This window comes from Opisthocomus hoazin, chromosome 5 (assembly GCF_030867145.1).
Source record: "Opisthocomus hoazin isolate bOpiHoa1 chromosome 5, bOpiHoa1.hap1, whole genome shotgun sequence".
Classification (NCBI taxonomy): Eukaryota; Metazoa; Chordata; class Aves; order Opisthocomiformes; family Opisthocomidae; genus Opisthocomus; species Opisthocomus hoazin.
In genome coordinates this window covers 85,554,999-85,576,653 of record NC_134418.1, presented here as the reverse complement: position 1 = coordinate 85,576,653, position 21,655 = coordinate 85,554,999, and the positions used below count along the sequence as shown (strand labels likewise).

Sequence of the window (21,655 nt, the reverse complement as noted above, 5' to 3'; positions counted from 1 at the left end):
GCTCCATGCTACTTCTCCCTGTAGTTTTATTTCCACTCAGGTTTTTCTTATTAATCCTGCTCCTGTCGCGTCCCGTAACAATCATTTCTATGACGCGACGCTTCCTGCCTCGCAGCGGTCACCCCCTGCGCACGTTACGAGCTCTGCTCTTTTCTCCAGGCCCCGTCACCTCCTGGCCAGCTCCAAAGTACAAGCACAAGACTGAAATTGTGACAGAACTGTGGCATGGAGACTCGCAGCACCCCGCATTAGGCAGGCAGGGGTGCGAAGGATGCCGACATGTTTCTCCAAGCGCCTCAAGCTTGTTATTCGACCGCCGTATCGCGACACTGCTGCTCCCAGCCTCGGCGTCCCCGTCGGCCAAGCAGCACGCTACGGCTCTGCGGCACGATGCCACTCCACGCTCAACGCACGCGACAACACGGAATCATAGAATAGAATCGTAGAATCATCAAGGTTGGAAAAGACCTCTGAGATCATCAAGTCCAACCGTCAACCCAACACCCCCATGCCTGCTAAACCATGTCCTGACACGTTTTTTGAACCCTTCCAGGGATGGGGACTCCACCATCTCCCTGGGCAGCCTGGTCCAATGCCTGACCACGCTTTCAGGAAAGACATTTTTCCTAAGATCCAATCTAAACCTCCCCTGATGCAGCTTGAGGCCATTGCCTCTCATCCTATCACAGCGCAAAGGAGTCGGTGGGCAGCTGGTACGAGCAGGAGGCCACGAGCCTCTCCCGAACCGCTCGTCAACCCCTACGGTGACATACGGGGGCCTCTTCCTGCCAACAGCTGCTTTCTGAATAAATCATAGAGTCATAGAATCATTAAGGTTGGAAAAGACCTCTAAGATCATCAAGTCCAACCATCAACCCATCACCACCATGCCTACTAAACCATGTCCTGGATGATCCCCACACAGTTCATCCTAGCTCTGACCCTTGAGTATAGAGCTGTGGCCATCCCTGCTCAAAGCCAGCCTGAAATTGGCCCTTTCCTTACTATACATGACCCTAAAAGGTGGTACGTTACGACATCGAGAGGCCAAATTAGCATCAAATGCCAATCTTGTACGCATGAGGAGCCATCACGAAACCAAAGATTTGCGCGTGAACGTTATTTTGGAGTAGCCACTCTTTCTCAGTGAGAAGTAACCTGAGAAACAATTAGGTTCATTTCAGTTGGATTATTTGGAGGGGAAAGATTTATCCACACAGAATTTGCCCATGCAGCAACACTAATGTGTGCATGCGCATGCATACGCACGTACACATACACACAAGTCTGTATACTTGTGTGCATAGAAATTCTATTTATTATTATTTTTTGTATTTGTATTTTTATACATATACTTACTTATTTTTTAAAACACGCATGCTGTTCTAGCTAGACACTATTGTAACTCTTCTTGTGGCTTCTTATCCCAAACAAATGTCTTCTTTTGGGTAATTTCTGCTGCTTTATATGTGGCGTATGTTAAACAAAATACATTACACACGCTTCCCTTGAAATGCACTATCTATATCACACGTTTTTAGCCCCCATATTCTAAAGGGAGGGTGTAAGAGCAGAGCTGCACCGAGGGTGAAAGCCAGGTCCAGAGCAGAGTCTCACACCGGGTCAAGGCCAAAGCTGCAGCCATCTCGGCCCCGCGGCTGACAGTGTCCGACCGCAGGTGCCTGAGGAAGGGCAAAAGGGGGCAAGCACGTGGCGACGCGCTTGCCCCAGAGAGCTTGCCGAGCCTCTGTCGGCGTGGTGTTCTGCATAGCCAAAATCCTGTCCAGGGCCACTATTCTTTCATGGCTCTCTGTAGCTCCTTTTTGAAAACAAGGACAGAAGGAGGACGGCGTTTCACAGCTGGATTCTGTATCGTGTGAGCGATACCTGCCTCTCGTTCTTTGTGCTCTGTAAGTCACTGCCAGCTTCATTCCATCACCCTTAACTTCAAATAAGACAACAATACCATCCTCTCTATCACTATTCCACGACAATCAAGACATCCATGAACGGATTTCTCTCCTGAAGGGCTGAAAAATCCCAGCCTACATACTCACATCTTATAAGGCAGCCATGCCACGCATTTCATAAACCTCGCGCTCTCTCTTGGAACCTTCTCCAGTTCAACTGGATTTTCTCTGAGAGCAGGGGACCAGAACTGCCCCCCAGATTCAGAATGTAGGTATAGCAGGGATATGTCCATTACCTCAAGGATGTTTTCCGTTTTGCTCTCTTCTTTCTAACCCTAGCATAGCTTTTTTGACTGCTGCCGAACACTGGGCTGACTTCTCACATCAACATTTATTATAACCCAAGAAAACCACAAACAATTCAAAGCCTTCGTTGTATATTTGTAGCTAGAATTTTTTTCTCACACATCATTGAATACAGACATCAACAATACAATTTAAAAAGGCAAAGCTGCTGCTACCTAAGTAGTCTTCCTTTTTCTTCTCTGTGCAAAGAACATAGAATAAATATGAATAAACAAAGAAGGTAAAGAACAGCAAGGGAATTTACGTGGTATCTCGTAGCATTAAGTTCCCTCACTGTTCATTGTTACAGCTGAAGGTTACTTCTGGAGAAAACGCACTTCTCACTTATGTTTTCAGATGTTTATGATACAAAGTGGCCACCTAACATTTTAATTCCTTTCTGATTCCAATTATTAAAAGCATCTTTTTTTTTTTTTTTTACATCGCAAAATTATTCAGACGTTTCAGTGAGTGACGTTAGAGAGCAACCGTTTAAAAGGCAAAAATAGAATTAACACATTTTATTCACACCTTTGAAAATCTTCCCGAGCGTTGCTGGTTTGCAAACGTTAAAACATCATTTTGTAAGTTATATAAAAATAGTTCAGCAGACAGATATTTCAACACGTATGAGATTCTTACCGTCTCCGCATCCACAAAGACCGTCGGACATTCTGAACACAACATCATCACTTCCAGAGAACTTCTAAATTTGGTTCCGATGCGCTGCAGACTTTCGCCAAGAAAGCTGACGGAATCGTTTGTTATAGACACAAACTTTCTTTGAATGGTCTGGAAATCGAATCAGAAAAACATTTATTTTACATTGTGTTTTACCACCCCTCCTCCTCTGGCTTTTCAGATCAGCATTTCAGGGCAGATTTCCACCATGACAATATGTATTTTTGTCATAAAATTACAAACTGACACATAATTTGCTCTGAATGTTTATGTAAAACTAGCTCCAAAAAATGCAATCCATGAATCAATCGTTACATAAAACCAGCCTGTGTCTAGAAAGACAGTTACTCCTCTGGCATCCAGGCCTTTAGCATCAGTGCAGCTGGATGTCCATTTGTCTTTATGCAGCACAAAAAGTAGTTTGAGTCATTTTCGATGGTTTGTGTCGCAGAAAACGATGTGCAGAGTTTCACGGCTCAGAATGGGACCTGTGCAGCACAACCTGTGTCTAAAGCTGCCGCCTGCAGGGGTTCTGCCCTCTGCAAACATCAGCCCGGTGCCTGTCGTGCTCGATGGCGCAGCCTTTGGCTTGGCCTAAGCCAACACTGCCCTTTGCTATACATCATTTCATAAATCCCAGGAAGTTAAACGTCGAATAAAAGCGTACAAAGATGCCATTTACAGCTGCAAAGCTGAACTGAGCGTAGGAGCCAGCAGGCGAAATGGAAAGGTCCAGTCAGCCAAGGCCTCCAAGGTCTCACTTCACCATTCTGTCCCTCCTCAGTCCCAACTCCTCCGGAACGCTGCTGGGCCCAGGCTCCAGCCCTGGGTCGCTGTCACCCCTCTTCCCAGAGTATCCACCTTTCTTTCCAGCTCTTTAACGAGCACAAGAGAATATGAACTCGTTTTGCCACGTCCAGTGAAAAGCAATCGCAGCCAAGCTTTGGTACAACGCAGAGAAACGAAACCCCCTATGCAGCCTGCTGTAGGTGACCCTGCTTCAGCAGGAGGGTTGGACTAGATGACCCACAGAGGTCCCTTCCAACCCCTACTATTCTGTGATTCTGTGATTCTGTCCAGATGCAGCAAAACCACAAACATCTACAACGAGTAACAGGAGTTTCACAGCGCCGTGGCAAAATACTTCGTTCCTCTAAAAGTGGAAAATGGGTACAGATGCACAAAGAAGATACTCCACGGATGAGGTGGAGTATGAATTCTTCACCTGTAAGCTACCTCATGGTTCTAACCCTAACCCTGCCCATACATATGGATAAAATGTCTGCTAGCACGGTATGACAAAGTGAGGCTTCCACCGAGAAATTTATTATCATATACCAACAGCAGGCAATATTAATATCGGAGATATAGGAAAGGGTTGGAGTCATAAGGTCTTGGTCTGTAGTACTGGTCTGCTCTTAGCTCACTGGGCATGTTGCCTGGGAATGAAATGGATTAACTGTGCGTCTCCTGTCCCGTAAGAAGTTGCAAGGAACAACGTACATCCAAGCAGTGCCACTCTGAAAATGTTCAAACCCACCCCCTGCACATAGGGAGGAGGGAGCCAGAACAATTAAGCCACAGGCATCTCGTGTGGGATACCAGATCTACGAGGGAAATGCAGTTAAAGAGAGGCATTTGAAGCTTCCACCTTTAGTGGATCTCCCGGTGTTTCAACTATTTCTCTGCAGAAAAACCCTTTTCTTGCCAGACAGACACAAGATAAATTCATCAATGTCTGTCATGCTGCCATCCCTTAACGATGAATCCCACGGAAAAGCCAGGAGGAAGCCATTCGTTCTGTAATCAGCACAGAACATTCAGAAAATAAAAGGAGGCACAGAACCTGGACTAAGAGCTTGCAAGAAACGCCGAACCGGGTTTTTTGAGCTGTTTTGGTTTGGTTTTGTTTTCTTTTTTTCCCTCAGTAGAATCACCCCTAGACAATGAATACAGGAGATCACAGAATCATAGAATGGGTTGGGTTGGAAGGCACCTTGGAGATCACCTGGTTCCAACCCCCCTGCCATGAGCAGGGACATCCCATGGAAAAACAGCGTATGACCATGTAACATTCTTTCAGCAACGTGGCCTTTTTGTCTGCTTTTGATTTAATTTCTCAGGCTTGTTGCTGCCATAACCTTACAGCTTTTGCAGTCCCGGAGGGGAAGAACAGTTTTGCAAGCAGGAGGAGAGGCTTCCAGCCAACCGACCACGCACTGGCAGCCCACTGACCTGAAACAACCTCGAGAAGACGTGAAACGTGTAGACAGCGCAGGATCCATCCGTGTCTGACAGCATCTGATTGACGTGGCAGCGCCAGGCTTGCTCTTCGTCGTCGTACGCCACTGGCTGGAAGGCCGCCAAGATGGCAGAGAGAAACGGCGAAGGAGGCGGGGAAGTCTGGACCTCTGGGAAACCATCCTGCTCTTCTTCGTCTTGGCTACGGGTAGCAAACAGCAGAAATTAACTCCTCAGGAGAGTTTTTTTGGGGAGGAAAAAAACCAACCTTCACTTTGGTAGGGAGTAAAAATGAGAATTTGGAATTCAGAATAGTGTTTTGTAAAATAAACAACCATCAACTAAGGTACTATGAACCACATAAAGTGTAAAAAATCAAAAACTTTTGATATTGCAATATAAAAAAATTGCTTATACTCTCAAATACCTCCAAAATTTACTAAAACATCTTATTTCTATGCATATCTACAGACAAAGGGCTATCTGTAGGTGATATATAGCTATATACAGCATTACATATACACACCACTCAAACCGATTTTTTTTTTCTTGCCCCCAATAACTGAATAACATTCAATCCTTCAAATTTTTCTTCATCTAAACATATGGTCGACCAATACCTATAATCAATTTTAGCTTTCCTTCAGAGAAATACAAGAGCTCATTTAGCAGTGTAATACTGTTTTATAACCATCATAAGTCACCTCCCAAGCGGATGGAGATCGACTGGAACACTTTCATTTCGAGGGGCAATCAATTTAACGGGCCTTTGTTCAAAGAGCGTTCTGCAGTCCTGCTTTCCATTAAGCACCAACCATCCCATTAAAAGATCAAACTAAATTAAGCAACGCTACTACTTACCATCATTAACTTCACTGTTAAAATTTTCTGTATCAGAAGGAATGACACGTTTTGACCGTTCTTCTCGTACCACTGCACTTACACGGCAGAAGTACGTGCGGGAGGATTCCACGTACAGGCAGTTTATTAAAATAATTTCTTCCACACCTACCACTCTTCTCTCCAACAACCACCTTATTCACAGCAGCCCCACGTCTGTCTCAAACGAGACTCAAACGTGTCTTCAACAAGAAGCGTGGGTGCTGTGTTTAGACACGTTCATTTTGGTCGCACGAAGCTCACAGGCGAAGACGCAATCCCTTCGAGTAACGTCCGTAAGCAAAGCTTCGAAGAGATTTTCAGAGATTTCCTAACGAGCGTATCAACCCTGTCACTGATCACCGCTGTCGCTCATCGAACTAGAGGTGTGCGGGTTTTCATTTCTTTATTTAGTGTAACTAAACAAAAACCCTACGAGATTTTTCAGTTGAAGAATAGAAAATAAACTGGTACCGGCCCTTAATTCTTGCGAGGCATATCGCAGGAGGTTGCGTGTGGGACTGCAAGATTCCATTTTTCTATCTCTGTCCCAGTAAAACCTTCTCAGGTTCTTCTGGGAACTTAAAAAAGCTGTTTTTTACCACTGCTTTTCAGTCCTTTTCCGTGAAAGGCTCCTTAAATGATCTCCCTGACAGAATACACACAAAGTCTATGTTCTTGTATACGCTAAGTCTATTTATTATTCCATCTAAACTTCCAAACAAATTTTAGGCATCAACAAGCCTATGAACAACTTTTTGCTCTTCTTTTTTCATTTGTTTTGGTTTTTGTGGCTTTTTGTTTGTTGGTTTGGGGGAGTTTCACTTGTGGTTTTTTAATTTGTTTGTTGGTTTGGGATTTTTTGTTTGTTTTTCTTCCTTCTTAGACTGTTCCCTGCAAGGAACTTTGGGTTTCACTTTAAATACCACTCAACCAGCTAGGGCTAACCATAACTTTTCCTCCCAATAGTTATTGTTACTCTCCATATTAAATCATGGAAAAATGTTATTTTGCTTTAAAATGTCTTAGGAATAGACAAGAGACCGATTGACCTCAACGCTGAAACAAACTTCGGGCCAATTCAAAGAGAAACTGGCCTGACTCCTCCAGGAGCTTTGACGAGAAACAAACAAGCAACCAACCATTTTGTTCCTGCCCTAGTGAGGCCTCATCTGGAGTACTCTGTCCAGTGCTGGGCTCCCCAGTTCAAGAAAGATGAGGAGCTACTGGAGAGAGTCCAGCGGAGGGCTACGAGGATGAGGAGGGGACTGGAGCATCTCTCCTACGAGGAGAGGCTGAGGGAGCTGGGCTTGTTCAGCCTGGAGAAGAGAAGGCTGAGAGGGGACCTTATCAATGCCTACAAATATCTGCAGGGTGGGGGTCAGGAGGACGGGGCCAGACTCTTTCCAGTGGTGCCCAGCGACAGGACAAGGGGCAACGGGCACAAACTGAAGCAGAGGAAGCTCCAGCAGAACATGAGGAAGAACTTCTTCCCTCTGAGGGTGACGGAGCCCTGGCCCAGGCTGCCCAGGGAGGCTGTGGAGTCTCCTTCTCTGGAGATATTCCAGCCCTGCCTGGACGCGGTGCTGTGCAGCCTGCTCTGGGTGACCCTGCTTGGGCAGAGGGTTGGGCTGGGTGGCCCACAGAGGGCCCTGCCAACCCCCACCAGTCTGTGATTCTGTGATTCCTGTCTCTGGCTGCCGAAATAGGTTCTGCCACAATTCAGAGCAGCTGAAGGGCTTTTCCACGTTACGCTGCTTGTGGCTGGTGGCTGCCAAGAAAACGCTCCACTGCCCGGCCCTCTGCCCCCTTTTCACATTTCTAGCTACCGGCGGCGATGAACCGCGCTGGGTTTCTTTTATTCAAGTGTTCACAGCTTCTCCTGCACAAGTGTTTTCCCTGTACCAGGAACAAGTCCTCAGCAAAGCACTGAGTTTATTGGCTATAAAGGGCAAAAGCAATCAGCCTTCAGATAGGCAAACCATCATTTTAGACACTTGTATGATGGGATTCACAGAAAACCCCACACCACAAGAAAGCCCACTGCGTTTGATTCATGCACCGATCACACGTAATTTCTGTTGCTTAGGACCAATATTAATCCTACCTAGACAAACCAGAGAAGTCAGCTTCCTCCTCTTCGCACCTCTCATCCAGCTCCTTCAGAGCAAGCGTGACGTCCTCCTCGCAGATGGACTCCGAATAGCTCTCGGGAGCTGCTGCCTCGGCCAGGTCCGGGGCCTCTTCCAGCTCGAGAGACTCCTGGCAGACCAGACCGTCCTGCTGCTCTTGCAGGAGATAGGAGCCGGTGTCTTCGCTAGCGGTGCTGACCTGCTCATCCCTCACTGCTGAGCTGCCTTCCTGTGAATCAAACGTACTGCTGTTACTTTTAGTGGCAGGGCTTACCTAGTCTTATCAGTTTTTATTATAGTAAAGTAACAAGAGTTGTAAGGGATTGTTTACAAGCCTCCATTTATACTTTAATCACTCAGCTCTTTGTCTGAGCTGAGTGAATATCTCCTTCTCTGGAGATATTCAAGACCCGCCTGGACAAGGTCCTGTGCAGCCTGCTGTAGGTGACCCTGCTTCTGCAGGGGGGTTGGACTAGATGACCCACAGAGGTCCCTTCCAACCCCTACTATTCTGTGATTCACAGAGTTTCACTTAAGCAAAGACAGGCAGTCCATTTGTAATGTTTATAACTTAACACGAATATCGTAGAATATGACAAATTATTTCTAGCAAGGACAATTTTTCAAATACGCTCAATTAGATCTGTTCAGAGAATTCTCCCAGAAAAATATCTGCAAGTAGCCTCAAACGTATTTAGATCACAACAAACGCAACCCAGGCTTCCATATTTTACTTTTCTAGGTAAGGGCCTCCTGCTTGCCTTTCGGGGCTGGCACCAGTACAGACCATTTCTTCCCCTTCCCACTCTCCATGCCAACGGGTGTCTAAAGCATAACGGAGCAACAGCATAAACAGGTAAACAACGGAAAAGGGACACCCCACTGCTTTTATTATTCTGCCATTACTGCTAACACGGGGAGCTTCAAGGGTTTAACCCTGAATCTCTAAATCACAGAATCACAGAATAGTAGGGGTTGGCAGGGCCCTCTGGGGGTCACCCAGCCCAACCCCCTGCCCAAGCAGGGTCACCCAGAGCAGGCTGCACAGCACCGCGTCCAGGCGGGGCTGGAATATCTCCAGAGAAGGAGACTCCACAGCCTCCCTGGGCAGCCTGGGCCAGGGCTCCGTCACCCTCAGAGGGAAGAAGTTCTTCCTTGGGTTCAGCTGGAGCTTCCTCTGCTTCAGTTTGTGCCCATTGCCCCTTGTCCTGTCGCTGGGCACCACTGAAAAGAGCTTGGCCCCATCCTCCTGACACCCACCCTTAAATGCAGACTTTCGATCACTGGCAATTAGAAAGAGACAATGATTAAACTCAGGTAGGTAATATCAGAATGACCTCCCTTCCCCCTTCCTCCATTAGCGTTATTATACTCATTAACTTCACTATATTGAACACAGGAATTCAGATTTAGTTAATTCACGATGAATCCATTTGAAACCTTTTACTGGATTTTTCTGTGGAATAAAAATAAAAACTTTCCCGTACTGGCTATTTCCTAAAGGCACAAATTATCACACGTTCTCATTCTTAGCGTGCTGGTCTTCCTCAACGGGCGCATCCAAAGGTGGTCAGCAAACCTCCGGACGGCTTCTGAGCACACACATCACTTCATGGCCTCCCTCAGCCCAAACAGACCCTGAGCAGACCCTGAGCAGACCCTCTGACAGACCCTGAGCAGACCCTCTGACAGACCCTGAACAGACCCTCTGACAGACCCTGAGCAGACCCTGAGCAGACCCTGAGCAGACCCTCTGACAGACCCTGAGCAGACCCTCTGACAGACCCTGAACAGACCCTGAGCAGACCCTGAGCAGACCCTCTGACAGACCCTGAGCAGACCCTCTGACAGACCCTGAGCAGACCCTGAGCAGACCCTCTGACAGACCCTGAGCAGACCCTCTGACAGACCCTGAACAGACCCTGAGCAGACCCTGAGCAGACCCTCTGACAGACCCTGAGCAGACCCTGAGCAGACCCTGAGCAGACCCTCTGACAGACCCTGAGCAGACCCTGAGCAGACCCCCTGACGGCTCCGTAACTGTACGGGCGTTAGGAAAGAGAGTTCAGCTCCAAGCAGAGCCGTCCCAGTTGCGGTCACAGTGACCCTGCCCCCACCTCACGCTGACTACGACCCTCCTCAGCGTGCCACCGCCGTCACCAGACCCAACGAGCAGCCTCGTGCCGAAGGGCTCTTTGGCCAAAGCGATGCCTGGAACGTTCTGGCCCAGAAGAGCCGCTCGGCCGCGCTGACAGCGAAGGCACGCGGGGACGCAGGGCACTCCGACACCGCCAGGGCAAAGGAGCTCGGATCGAAGCAGCGGTCGGGCCGTTGCTACTACAGGTGCTCACACACGCTACAGAGCTGCGCTGCTCACGACTGGTAGATGGACATACGGGGGATACACTCGTAGAAAATATTTAAGTGCTAATTACTCGTTAATAAGTTTACTGCTAAGTTCGTCTTCACAGTGCCACCACTCCTGATTTCTGAAGTTTTCTGTGTAACATTGGACACGTCTTTACTACCAACACGAATGCTCTTTAAGTATCTTAAAAATGTGATTTATATAGTTGAAAATTCCATATAATGTAAGGAAAACTACCTCTAGTAAACCATTCTGTCATAAATCCACAGCGCGAGTAAAATAGAGACTCATTTTAGCCAGAAACTTCCCTATACTTCAGCTTGTAAAAGTTATTGTACAAAACTGAAAATATTCTTCTAAGCTAGCGTGTAAATTCCCAGCTGGGATGCGAAATGTCCTTCTTGCAAAGATACCTGCTACCACTGGGAATCCGCCAAACACATTTCAGTGAACTATTTACTTCACTCTTCAGCATCCCTACCAGAGAAACTAGAAACTCAACTGCATCTACCCAGCACACCCGCTCCTTGGGATACAATGGCTTAAATTTTTTATATTTCACCTTCGACAAATGTTGATACATATTTATTTACACTAAACCCATTTTGATAACTGACACCTGGCACGCAATGAAATGCCTGTGTTGAAAGAGTGATATCTGCAGCACATCAGCACAGCAGGAACCCAACCGCGCTACGCTGGGAGCTGTGCAGGGTAAGAACTGAATAATGTAAGAATGGAGAGAGCCCAGCGCAGGGCTACGAGGATGGTGAGGGGACTGGAGCATCTCTCCTACAATGAGAGGCTGAGGGAGCTGGGCTTGTTCAGCCTGGAGAAGAGAAGGCTGAGAGGGGACCTTATCAATGCCTACAAATATCTGCAGGGTGGGGGTCAGGAGGATGGGGCCAGATTCTTCTCAGTGGTGCCCAGCGACAGGACAAGGGGCAACGGGCACAAACTGAAGCAGAGGAAGCTCCAGCTGAACCCGAGGAAGAACTTCTTCCCTCTGAGGGTGACGGAGCCCTGGCCCAGGCTGCCCAGGGAGGCTGTGGAGTCTCCTTCTCTGGAGATATTCCAGCCCCGTCTGGACGCGGTGCTGTGCAGCCTGCTCTGGGTGACCCTGCTTGGGCAGGGGGTTGGGCTGGGTGACCCCCAGAGGTCCCTGCCAACCCCCACCAGTCTGTGACTCTGTATAAAGGCACTCTCGGAATAAAGCTGAGTTCCAGCTGCGCAGGTACCACAAGCCAACAGCGGAGAAGACAGAAGTTCTGTCGGGGTGAATTTAATGCTGTAAAATCCCAGCTTATATATCGCTTCTCCCTTCTGAAATCTTAACATGAACCAATGTGGAAAAAAAGAATCCAGATTAAGCGCTCCTCCTCACCCGAAGTTCTGCTGGAACAAGACCTCATGTCGTGGGCAAGCAGACCAAGCACTAACAGAACAATTTCGTTGACAACCTAAGCACGGGCGCTACAAAAGCTGAGACAATTTCTCAACTGCAACGTAACCAATTTTTCAAAAAAGCATATAGATAACCATCATGGAAAAACGTGGGGAAAAGCTGCTTTATGGAAGCCACAATCTGACACTTTGAGAAGGTGAGGATTCTCCCACAGGAAACCAGGCACCCGCACTTTCCCTTCGCTGTACTCTAAAGCAGGTCTTGTGTTCTTCGTGTTCCCTTCGTTAGACCTTGGCTAGGTGGGGGATAAAAAGTCCACCTAAACCAAGCCACTTCAAGAAAAAAAACCAGTATAACCAGGGTTTAGCTACAGCTGCTAAATATTGTAGGAATTGTGGCAGATGAGAGGTCTATTTTAAATTATTTTAATTTGAAATTACTCAAAAGATTTTAAAACCCAAGAAACTGAAGTACTCACAGGTTTGCAGGCGGCCATTAGCTTGAAATCTGGCTCAGTCCACACAGGCCTTTCCAAAAAAGTGTACCACTAGCATCTGTGCTCCTTTCTAGAGGATTCCTTAATGGAACCAACTGCTAACACAGCTGGCCTGAGGTTTTACTCCCAGATAGCACCGATCACATTAACCCAAAGAAAGCAAAAAAAACCAAAAGGCAGGGGTGGGATAAAAAAGTATTTGAAAGAAAACGTTGCTCAGGAAGGATTTCAACCACATCAAGGAAGAGCATCTTGCCCAGTAAGCCTGTTTTCATTCTGCACCATGAAATGATCATCATCAGCCCTGCACGAATATTTCTAACCTGCCGTACGTTCCCTCAGTCCATCCCAAGCAGTCTTCACGCTACGGGGACACGTCGTAAGAACATTCCACCAGGTTAGAAATATTAAAAGCAAATCAAATAATCAGTGTAACAGACGAAAATTCAGTTGAAAAGAAAGCCAAAGCTGCTGCTGAACGCTAGAAGGAGCCCAGATCAGCCATGCACCAGCCCACATTTCTCCCCACCTCAGGCAGCTGGTTGCTAGAGTTATCTAGAGGAGAAGCCTCCAAACTTGGGGTCTCAGTTCTGATTTGAAGCACCTCTTCTGTCCCCACACTGCTAGTGGAATCTTGAGACTGGAGTGATAACCCAGCGTGATCTGATATCGTTTCGTCTATGGCAGAATCGCTGTTTAGCTAAGAGAGAAAAGAAAGAAAAGTGACATTCTTTGAGGAGTTGACCAAAGTTTTGTGTATGGTTTATACTTTTATATACTTGCCTTGATGTACTTATTATATCAGTTATGATGTTTATATATTTATTATAGCATTTATATTATTTAATATATTTATTACATGTGATATATTTATATGTTTATAGTTTTTTGAACATATACATTACAGGGAAAAACACATCAGTTTTGAAATAGGCCATTTCAGTACGCTTAGCTATTTGTATTTATTTAAATATTACCAGTTTAACAGCTTTACACTGAAACCATTACATGTACCACATGTGTTTATGTAACATTTAATTTTGAAGTGAAGCTTGACGCTATCCTTCAGATCCAGAAAATGATTTCCTTTCTTGTTCTTAAAGGTCTTTGGCACTGGGGAAATGCTAGACCAAAAACGCTATTTGTCATGGGCAACACCAACACAAACTTTGCCTAAAGTCTGAAAAGCAGCGTACTACCCCTGATCCCTGTCCAGTTAATTTTTTCCTGATTTCATTTATGCAATGCAGAGAGACTTCTAAGCGGCCAGCATTCTTGATTTTCCTCAGTTAAATGTACACGTGCTTCAAAATCCATCATTAAATCAGCAAGTTCAACGGTTAAAGACAACTGAGGCTCCCACGGGATCACTTACTGCTCCTGTTCTTATCTAGTATTTTGGGGGGGGTCGAAGCTAGGAACCCACAGACACAGGCTTTGACCATGAGCCAGCAGCATGCCTGGGTGCCAAGAAGGCCAATGGGATCCTGAGGTGCATCAAGGGGAGTGTGGCCAGCAGGTCGAGGGAGGTTCTCCTACCCCTCTGCTCTGCCCTGGTGAGGCCCCATCTGCAGTGCTGTGTCCAGTGCTGGGCTCCCCAGCTCAAGAAAGATGAGGAGCTACTGGAGAGAGTCCAGCGGAGGGCTACGAGGATGAGGAGGGGACTGGAGCATCTCTCCTACGAGGAGAGGCTGAGGGAGCTGGGCTTGTTCAGCCTGGAGAAGAGAAGGCTGCGAGGGGACCTTAGAAATGCCTCTAAATATCTGCAGGGTGGGTGTCAGGAGGATGGGGCCAGACTCTTTCCAGTGGTGCCCAGCAACAGGACAAGGGGCAATGGGCACAAACTGAAGCAGAGGAAGCTCCAGCTGAACCTGAGGAAGAACTTCTTCCCTCTGAGGGTGACGGAGCCCTGGCCCAGGCTGCCCAGGGAGGCTGTGGAGTCTCCTTCTCTGGAGATATTCCAGCCCCCCTGGACGTGGTGCTGTGCAGCCTGCTCTGGGTGACCCTGCTTGGGCAGGGGGTTGGACTGGGTGACCCACAGAGGTCCCTTCCAACCCCGACCAGTCTGTGATTCTGTGATAACACATGCAGTTTTGCGCTTATATTTAAACAAATACAATAAGTGTAAAGACACTAAACCAAAAATGGATGTCGTGCTAGAATTATAGACCTGTTATCTACTACCAGTAGGTAAAGCAACTCTTTCCCTTCGTTGATGTTGTCATGAAACAGCAGCTTAGCCACCTTAACTTCGCTCCTCTTTCGTTCACTGAGGCCGAAAGCGTGGGCCATGCCCATCCAGTGAAGGATTCCTTTCGCAGAAAAATAACTCACCATCTGCGAACGAGACAGTATCTGACTTGCGGTCAGGGCTGCTTCTTCTTCCGAAGACTCATCCGTGTCTTCCTGGTTGGTCAAGTTCAGGCTGGGCGTGCTCCCGGAGTACTGACATTCTTGCAGCGACGGCGTGTCGCCTTTGTCGATGCTGTCCAGCGAGCGCCTGCGAACGCCCCAGTTGAAGTTGTCCATGCTCTCACCCTGTAATCAAACAAAGTTTGCACAGATATGTACGTACGGATTTCAACGTCAAAAAATTAATACACAAATGCAACAAAGAATACACAAGAACGGAATGCATTATGAGCAGAGTTTCAATCAGCCCTTTAATTTTCTTGAAATTTTAAATACCTTCTTAAATGATGTTTGTAGATAAATTAAAATAGATGGCAAATAAAGCAGAAATCTTTTGCATATCTTCTTGGAAAGTAACTCAATATATAATCTAGAGCTATACCGGTATCAATTTTATCTATCGGACTAGAAGGTACAAACACAGCACAGACAAACACAGATGAACAAGCCAGGGCACCAGGCTGCAACTTACCTGCAGCTCCTGGTTAGCAAAAAGGAAAACACATAGAATTAGAAAGAACGAGGACAAACACTTAAAGATACTCTAGAACCGGGGAAAAATGTTTTATTACATGAGATTTGCCAGCAATAAAAGACTGATTCAAGCTCTGGAAAAAAGCTTTAGTCGAAAAGCTAGTATTTCAAATAATTTCTCTTTCTAATGGGAGATTGATAAAAAAAATCAACAAACTGACGACAAAACAGCATGCTTACGATACATTTTCTCTCGTGTAACACGTAAAGCAACTGTTCCAACAAACATCAGATGAAATGCTTGAACTAACACACGTGAATCTAAACCGACCACATCCGACCGACAAGGCATCAGCAACATTAATTACACACAGGCTGTAGAAAAACGGGCGTCTTCATCAGCTGCTTCGCCAGCCCCTTGGTGTCAGTGGTACCAAATGCACCCTGAACGCCCACAGTCCCCACATTCCAAAGCTGGGACCCTTGGGTTTCCAACATCCAAGGGACCAAGTGAAACCCATCTCTTCAAACCACCGATCTTTTAATTCACAAGTACAATAACGATCTTTGATTTCCTCAACCCTCAACAATTCATCAGCTGGAAAACCCAACCAGCCACCTTCACCAGTCTACAGACGGTTCCAAAAACACCACATTTAGCCCCAGATGTGCAAGCAGGGGCTCCAGAATGGCTCTACCAGAGCGAGTGCCTCGTGGGGGGACTCAAGAGATCATCCTGACACGTTAAATATGCAAAGCAAACAGAATCACAGAATCACAGAATGGTCGGGGTTGGAAGGGACCTCTGTGGGTCATCCAGTCCAACCCTCCTGCCGAAGCAGGGTCACCTACAGTAGGTTGTAGAGGACCTTGTCCAGGCAGGTCTTGAATATCTCCAGAGAAGGAGACTTTTGTAGTCTCTTGGACTAGATGACCCACAGAGGTCCCTTCCAACCCCTCCCATTCTGTGATTCTGTGATTTGGCTCGCTCCAAAAAAGGTGAAGAGTTATAGCGATGCAAACGAATCCCACAACAGCAAAGTACTACTTCTGTGGGCTGAAGCACTTCTATTTATTCTCAATACTACCCAGATTTTAATGGAAAAGCCCCAGTTCGTACTGTTGGCATTTAATTATTAGCATCAAAGAACATTCTACATTTTTGGTGCAAAATCAGGCAGCTCTTCTCTCAAGTGCACAATTTATATCTAAGGCCCTAAATGTGCACAAGCTGTACATGTTTTTGCAAGTATAGCACTGCATGTTGTACATGGGAAAGCAATGAGAAAGAAAATGTCTTTTCTTCATTACCATCTGCTATTAAAATAATACAGAAAATGAAGGGAAAGCTTAACTTGGTTTGGCAAAGTGTTCCTCTCCTGCTCTCCTCCCTGCAAAGCCCCATCTAGTGCTACAACAATATTTCACGACTGCTGAGCCTGGGTGATTCTGAGCTCAGCACAGGACACCGCATCTGTGCAGTGTGTGGTCACATATCTGAGTGTGGCACGGACCACGGAGAGCCTGTGCTCCTCCTGGAAGATGCAAATATTGGCTGAAGCGAAGCAACACGCAGGAAGCATGAGGAAAGTGAGAGAAAACTACAGTGTTCGGGGGAGAAAAGCAAGATTATTGGAAAAGGGGCTAGATTAACCAGGAGGAGAACAGTCTTAGGGTTTAGATAGGCAGATGTTCTTCTGAGCAGTTTGTTGACTCACGACCTGCAAGGGTCTCCATCGCTAATTCAGTATTTTGTATAGACTGTAAAGGCGCTGAAAGAAACTACAAAGCATTTGATTTCTTCTCCCCAGCCCTTTTACAGTCCTGCTTCTAAGCTTTAGCAAATTGTGAAGCTTTTTATTTATCCTAAACAAGTAACAACTGATAACAGAATCTTTCCTATTTCTGGATGTTTAATTTTGTTTTGCCTCCCCTCTCTCTTTTTTGCCAGGAGGAGAAGAGGAGGAAATGTAAAAACTGCAGCAAACCAGATAGAATGTAAAAGTCAGCGCCAGCAATTCTGGTGACCGAGTCAACTGTATGCGAGGAGACGGTGTATCACACAGTTTGTAACTCTGAGAGCTGCTCTTCATGTTTTCAAAATGCAGAAACATATCAGGAACAAACATGATGCCATTTTCTAAACATACTGTTCCATAATGAAGGTTTCTACTGCATCATCCCCAGGCGTTCACCCTGTCATCGGCTTACACTGTCACAGCACTTCACTTCCAGATGAAGGCAGTTAAACTCCCCGCAAAGATCCCAACCCAACCTCCAAAAAACACCCAACCCTTTGCAACACCTTAACACTGCACCGTTTGTGACAGAGGTTTCGCTGTCGTGCAAGTTAAGTTCAATCATGTCATAAATTCTTCCCAACTGGATTAGTTAGAAGAGCTGCCAGTCCCTTAGAATTGCACCAACACAACCTAATTTTTAAAACGTTCTCAAACGGAAAGACACAGAAGAAATCCCAGGGTCTCACCTCTGCATCTTCCAATTCAACATCTAAAAAGTCAAAGTCTTTAAAAACTCCAAACTGTTGTTCACTGGTATTGTCTTCTACAGCCACCTCCTCCTCTTGAATCGCTTCTTCCGTCGCTGAAATCAGACTGGTTTGTTGATCCCCAACTTCCAAGTCTTCGTTAGAAGAAAACACAACCTGCAGATAAGGGTAAAAATAGAAAAAAGAACTTCCAGCCTCTGTAACGCCAGCAGCCAGCTATCCCGCTTCCTGCAATTTAATGTCGCTGGTGGCAATTAGCACCATAATGGTAATACGAGGAGGAGCACAGGCTGCAATTTGTTTCAAGACTAGTTGGATTCTACACCACATCTTTAAATGAGTGACACCATCCTCTCCTGAACGTAACTGAGAGTTGTAAAGGTACAAATAAAGAGAAAACAGATGCCTGAACCTTCACTTCCATAACCACAGTATCATTTAAACTTAATAATCATAACAAACATAATAATCATCCACATGACACAGGCCATACCATTTTTGCCCACCAATTTCTGCGGAAGGATTGTATGTATTTACAAAGGTATCCAACCCTGGCTTCCAGTGATGATGACCTTCACAAACTACAAGTTGCTAATTTGCTGTTTATTTCCATTTGAATTTTTTACGATCTCTTCAGTTTCAGCTTTCAGGCATCTGATTTTATTTAACCTCCTCCACTAGATCAAAGATCCACCTCCCATCAATATTCTTCCCCAGCTGAGAACTTCTATGTCACAGTAAAAACCAATATTCTAGATGATAACCGAGGCAGGCACTCACTTTATTTTAAAAGCTCTTAATGTCATCACCACCATTGAGCTTGTTCTGCCAACGGGGGTCTTTTCTGTGCCATACCCAGCAGTACCACGATCAGCCTATTTTTACTCCATAGTTAAGATCATTGCTCCTACTGACATCCGTGTCACTTTGAAGGCACGCGATCCATTGGCCATTTTCAAGGGATCCTACGGCATTCTCAACACAGCATCAACATCTTTGTGGTCCTCAGCCACCGCTGTCCCTTCTCTCCAAACCACATCTTATCTATACTGGGCTAGACAGAGGTGTACTCAGAATAGGGGAGACCTCGCTCAAGCCCCTCTTCTAGCCAGGACGATTCAAATTCCCACGTGCAGCCCCACACATACAACACGCTATCGTGGCGTGGGCAGTGTAGCCCTGCTCTGCTGTGGAGAATGTAAAATGTTGAGAAAAAGGATTAAGGATTAGTCTGATCACTGGAGCTCCTCAGTAGTCAACTAATTTAATTTGGAGAGGAAAGATTTGAGTTCCAGTCCAAGGACTTAAAAAAAAATCTTCTATAAAAAAGTCCAAGGACTTAAAAAAAAAAAAAGTCTTATATAACCTCATAAAATAAAAATTAAGAATTAATCCTAGTAATTTATCTTTGCTTTAGAACATACAGTCCTCCACTATAAGACTGACCTAAATTCACTGAGACAAATTTGTTTTGGCTGAAAATATATTATTTTCAATTTAAACACTGTTCTGCAACCTGTCTAGTAAAGCAAGGTGCCCACTGGACTACTTGAGGAATAACAGTAATTAATTACTTACAGTTCCATCTTTTTTTAATTCTTCAACTGGATTTGTGAATTACTGAACCAGAACCCGTTTGCCAAACCCACTCTTTATAACCTCACCAATACCAGAAAACGCAACGACATTCTCACTGGTGGAATTCAAAAACCAAAACCAACCACCACCGCCACTTACTGAAGGGTTCTTGGGAAGACCGGATTCCGGACCACACAGAGAAAGCACGTTCATCAGCTTCTCCCTAGTTCTCCTCTGCAAAATACACCACAGAAAAGCACATAGCACGGCATCTGCTGGAGGTCCAGGTAAAAAAGTAAAACATCTGCATTTTTAACTAGTCACCTCGCATGCTGACATCCTCTACAAAGAATCTTACCGGTTTTTCTTTTCTTTTAGCTTTTATTTTATGGTCTATTCATTTATTATTTCACTGAGACACAATACAGACTTCGAATTATGCTTCAATAAATTATTTTCTCATACATTCATAAACACTGCCTGCGATATATGCATGAAGTGTTTGGGATGCAACGTACCTGAGAGAGCTGCGGTCTCTTCCAGCTGACAGGAACCAAGGCGTTTGAATTGGAGCCCGACGAGGTTGAAGACGTGCTCCGGGTGACAGCAATGACTTTGGGCTTCCCATTTCTACCAGCTGCGCTGTGTTGGTCACCATACTTATTCCCAATGATCGGTGTCTATCAAAGACAACAAAAAACTTTCTTAAAATTCAGTATTAGTAAAGACTACACATTTGATGTTAGAATTTAGTATTATACAAAAAGTAGGAGGGTTTGTCTGCTTGTTTTTAAGCACTTGGTGAAGCCTGCGCCTACTCCACTGAGCGTCAGTCAGTCCACTGGGAAACACCAAGCTGAACGCTTCCACCCCGCGCCGCAGGCTGCCATTCTGCCCACTCGCGGTTTTTTGAATTATGCAAGTTTTCAGCTGGAAATGCAGCTATATTTTTTTAAACACACCGTGTTCTGGGTTTAAAAGACGCACAGTTTCTCTACAGAACCATTCACATCGGCGAACAAATCGCTTTCACAGACCAGCAAGGTCACTCACCCGCGCTCACTTCGGAAAACCAAGGAGCCCGTGCAGCCCTTCTGAGAGCAAACGCGGCTCCAGCGAACTCTGGGAATTCACCTTCTCTCCAGGATCTGCGTGCACTGAAGCTTCCAGTACGGAATGCACTTACCAATTTCAGTAGTGCTCCCGAGACATCTGTGTCTCCAGCCATTACCTAGGGTCTGCTTACCTACCAGGAGCCCTGACTTTTCATTACTTCTACAGTTTCCACAGTTTCACATCCCTGTATTACACTGCAGTCATTTGGCTACGCTCCCTTTTCAGACACAGAATGAGTATCAGCTATATTAATATATTATTTTCAATTCTAACGAACCCTAACTGGGGGGAAAGGGTGCTGTTTTTAACTATAGGAGGGTTCTTCTCCAGTTGCGTCCATCTCACGCTGAGGTTCCTATATTCTGTGTATTCCTATATTCTGTATCCTCCTCTCCCCTCTAAATTTTCTCCCCCTCCCAAAGTCACACCAAAACTGCAGTACAGGGTTTTAATCCTCTCAGCCCTCAAATGCACAGCCCTTCATTTGATGAAAGCCTGCAAGGTTCGGCTGCCAGCAGCAGTCAGCTGCATTAGCCTGCTCTGAGTGAACTGAGACATCCTGGAGAATAATCCTACTGACTGTCAATAAGGGGGAAAAAGGTAAACACACAACACAGAAGAATTCAAAGTTTATCTTTCAGTATGGCTCTAATTATGCATATGTAAACTTCAACACCTGCCATTCTTAAAAATGGTATTTATTTTAAAACAGGAGGCTAACACAAAACAAATCTGAGTTTGCAACGGCAAGTCATTATAGCACAGTAATTTAAATATAATGATTACCTCCGATATATCAAAATGAAAGTCTAAGGTCTTCCCAGGCAGCTCCTTGGAGACATTATTGAAAATTTTTGTGAAGGAGATTTCAGGAGAACCTATGTCGCCTCCGTAAGACTTCGGAATATCATTCGGCACAACAAGGCTTGCCGACCGAGACACCACCAGCTTCAAAATATTCAGGGCTTCCTTCCAGTACGGGCTCTAGGGAGAACACACACACACATCACAGAACCGTCACTTCGAACGCGACAGCCGTTGTCACCGCGCGGCGGGATTCACGGCAAGATTCCCAAACCCCAAAGCTCCGGCAAGGCACAAGGTCATCC

The 21,655-nt window shown here is 45.8% G+C and overlaps 1 protein-coding gene across 9 annotated transcripts in view; it reads right to left on the bottom strand.

Moving 5' to 3' along the window:
- The window catches only part of FRYL (FRY like transcription coactivator), a 188,963-nt gene that overhangs the window by 16,581 nt on the left and 150,727 nt on the right, over positions 1-21,655 (bottom strand). For all 9 annotated transcript variants that reach the window (XM_075422025.1, XM_075422019.1, XM_075422022.1 and 6 more), the window contains 9 exons: positions 21,333-21,530; positions 19,949-20,110; positions 19,590-19,664; positions 17,832-18,008; positions 14,792-14,995; positions 12,987-13,157; positions 8,164-8,417; positions 5,172-5,379; positions 2,898-3,047 (listed from right to left, as the gene is read on the bottom strand). In XM_075422025.1, the coding sequence (XP_075278140.1) occupies positions 2,898-3,047; positions 5,172-5,379; positions 8,164-8,417; positions 12,987-13,157; positions 14,792-14,995; positions 17,832-18,008; positions 19,590-19,664; positions 19,949-20,110; positions 21,333-21,530 (1,599 nt within the window). The remainder of the gene's footprint in view (positions 1-2,897; positions 3,048-5,171; positions 5,380-8,163; positions 8,418-12,986; positions 13,158-14,791; positions 14,996-17,831; positions 18,009-19,589; positions 19,665-19,948; positions 20,111-21,332; positions 21,531-21,655) is intronic.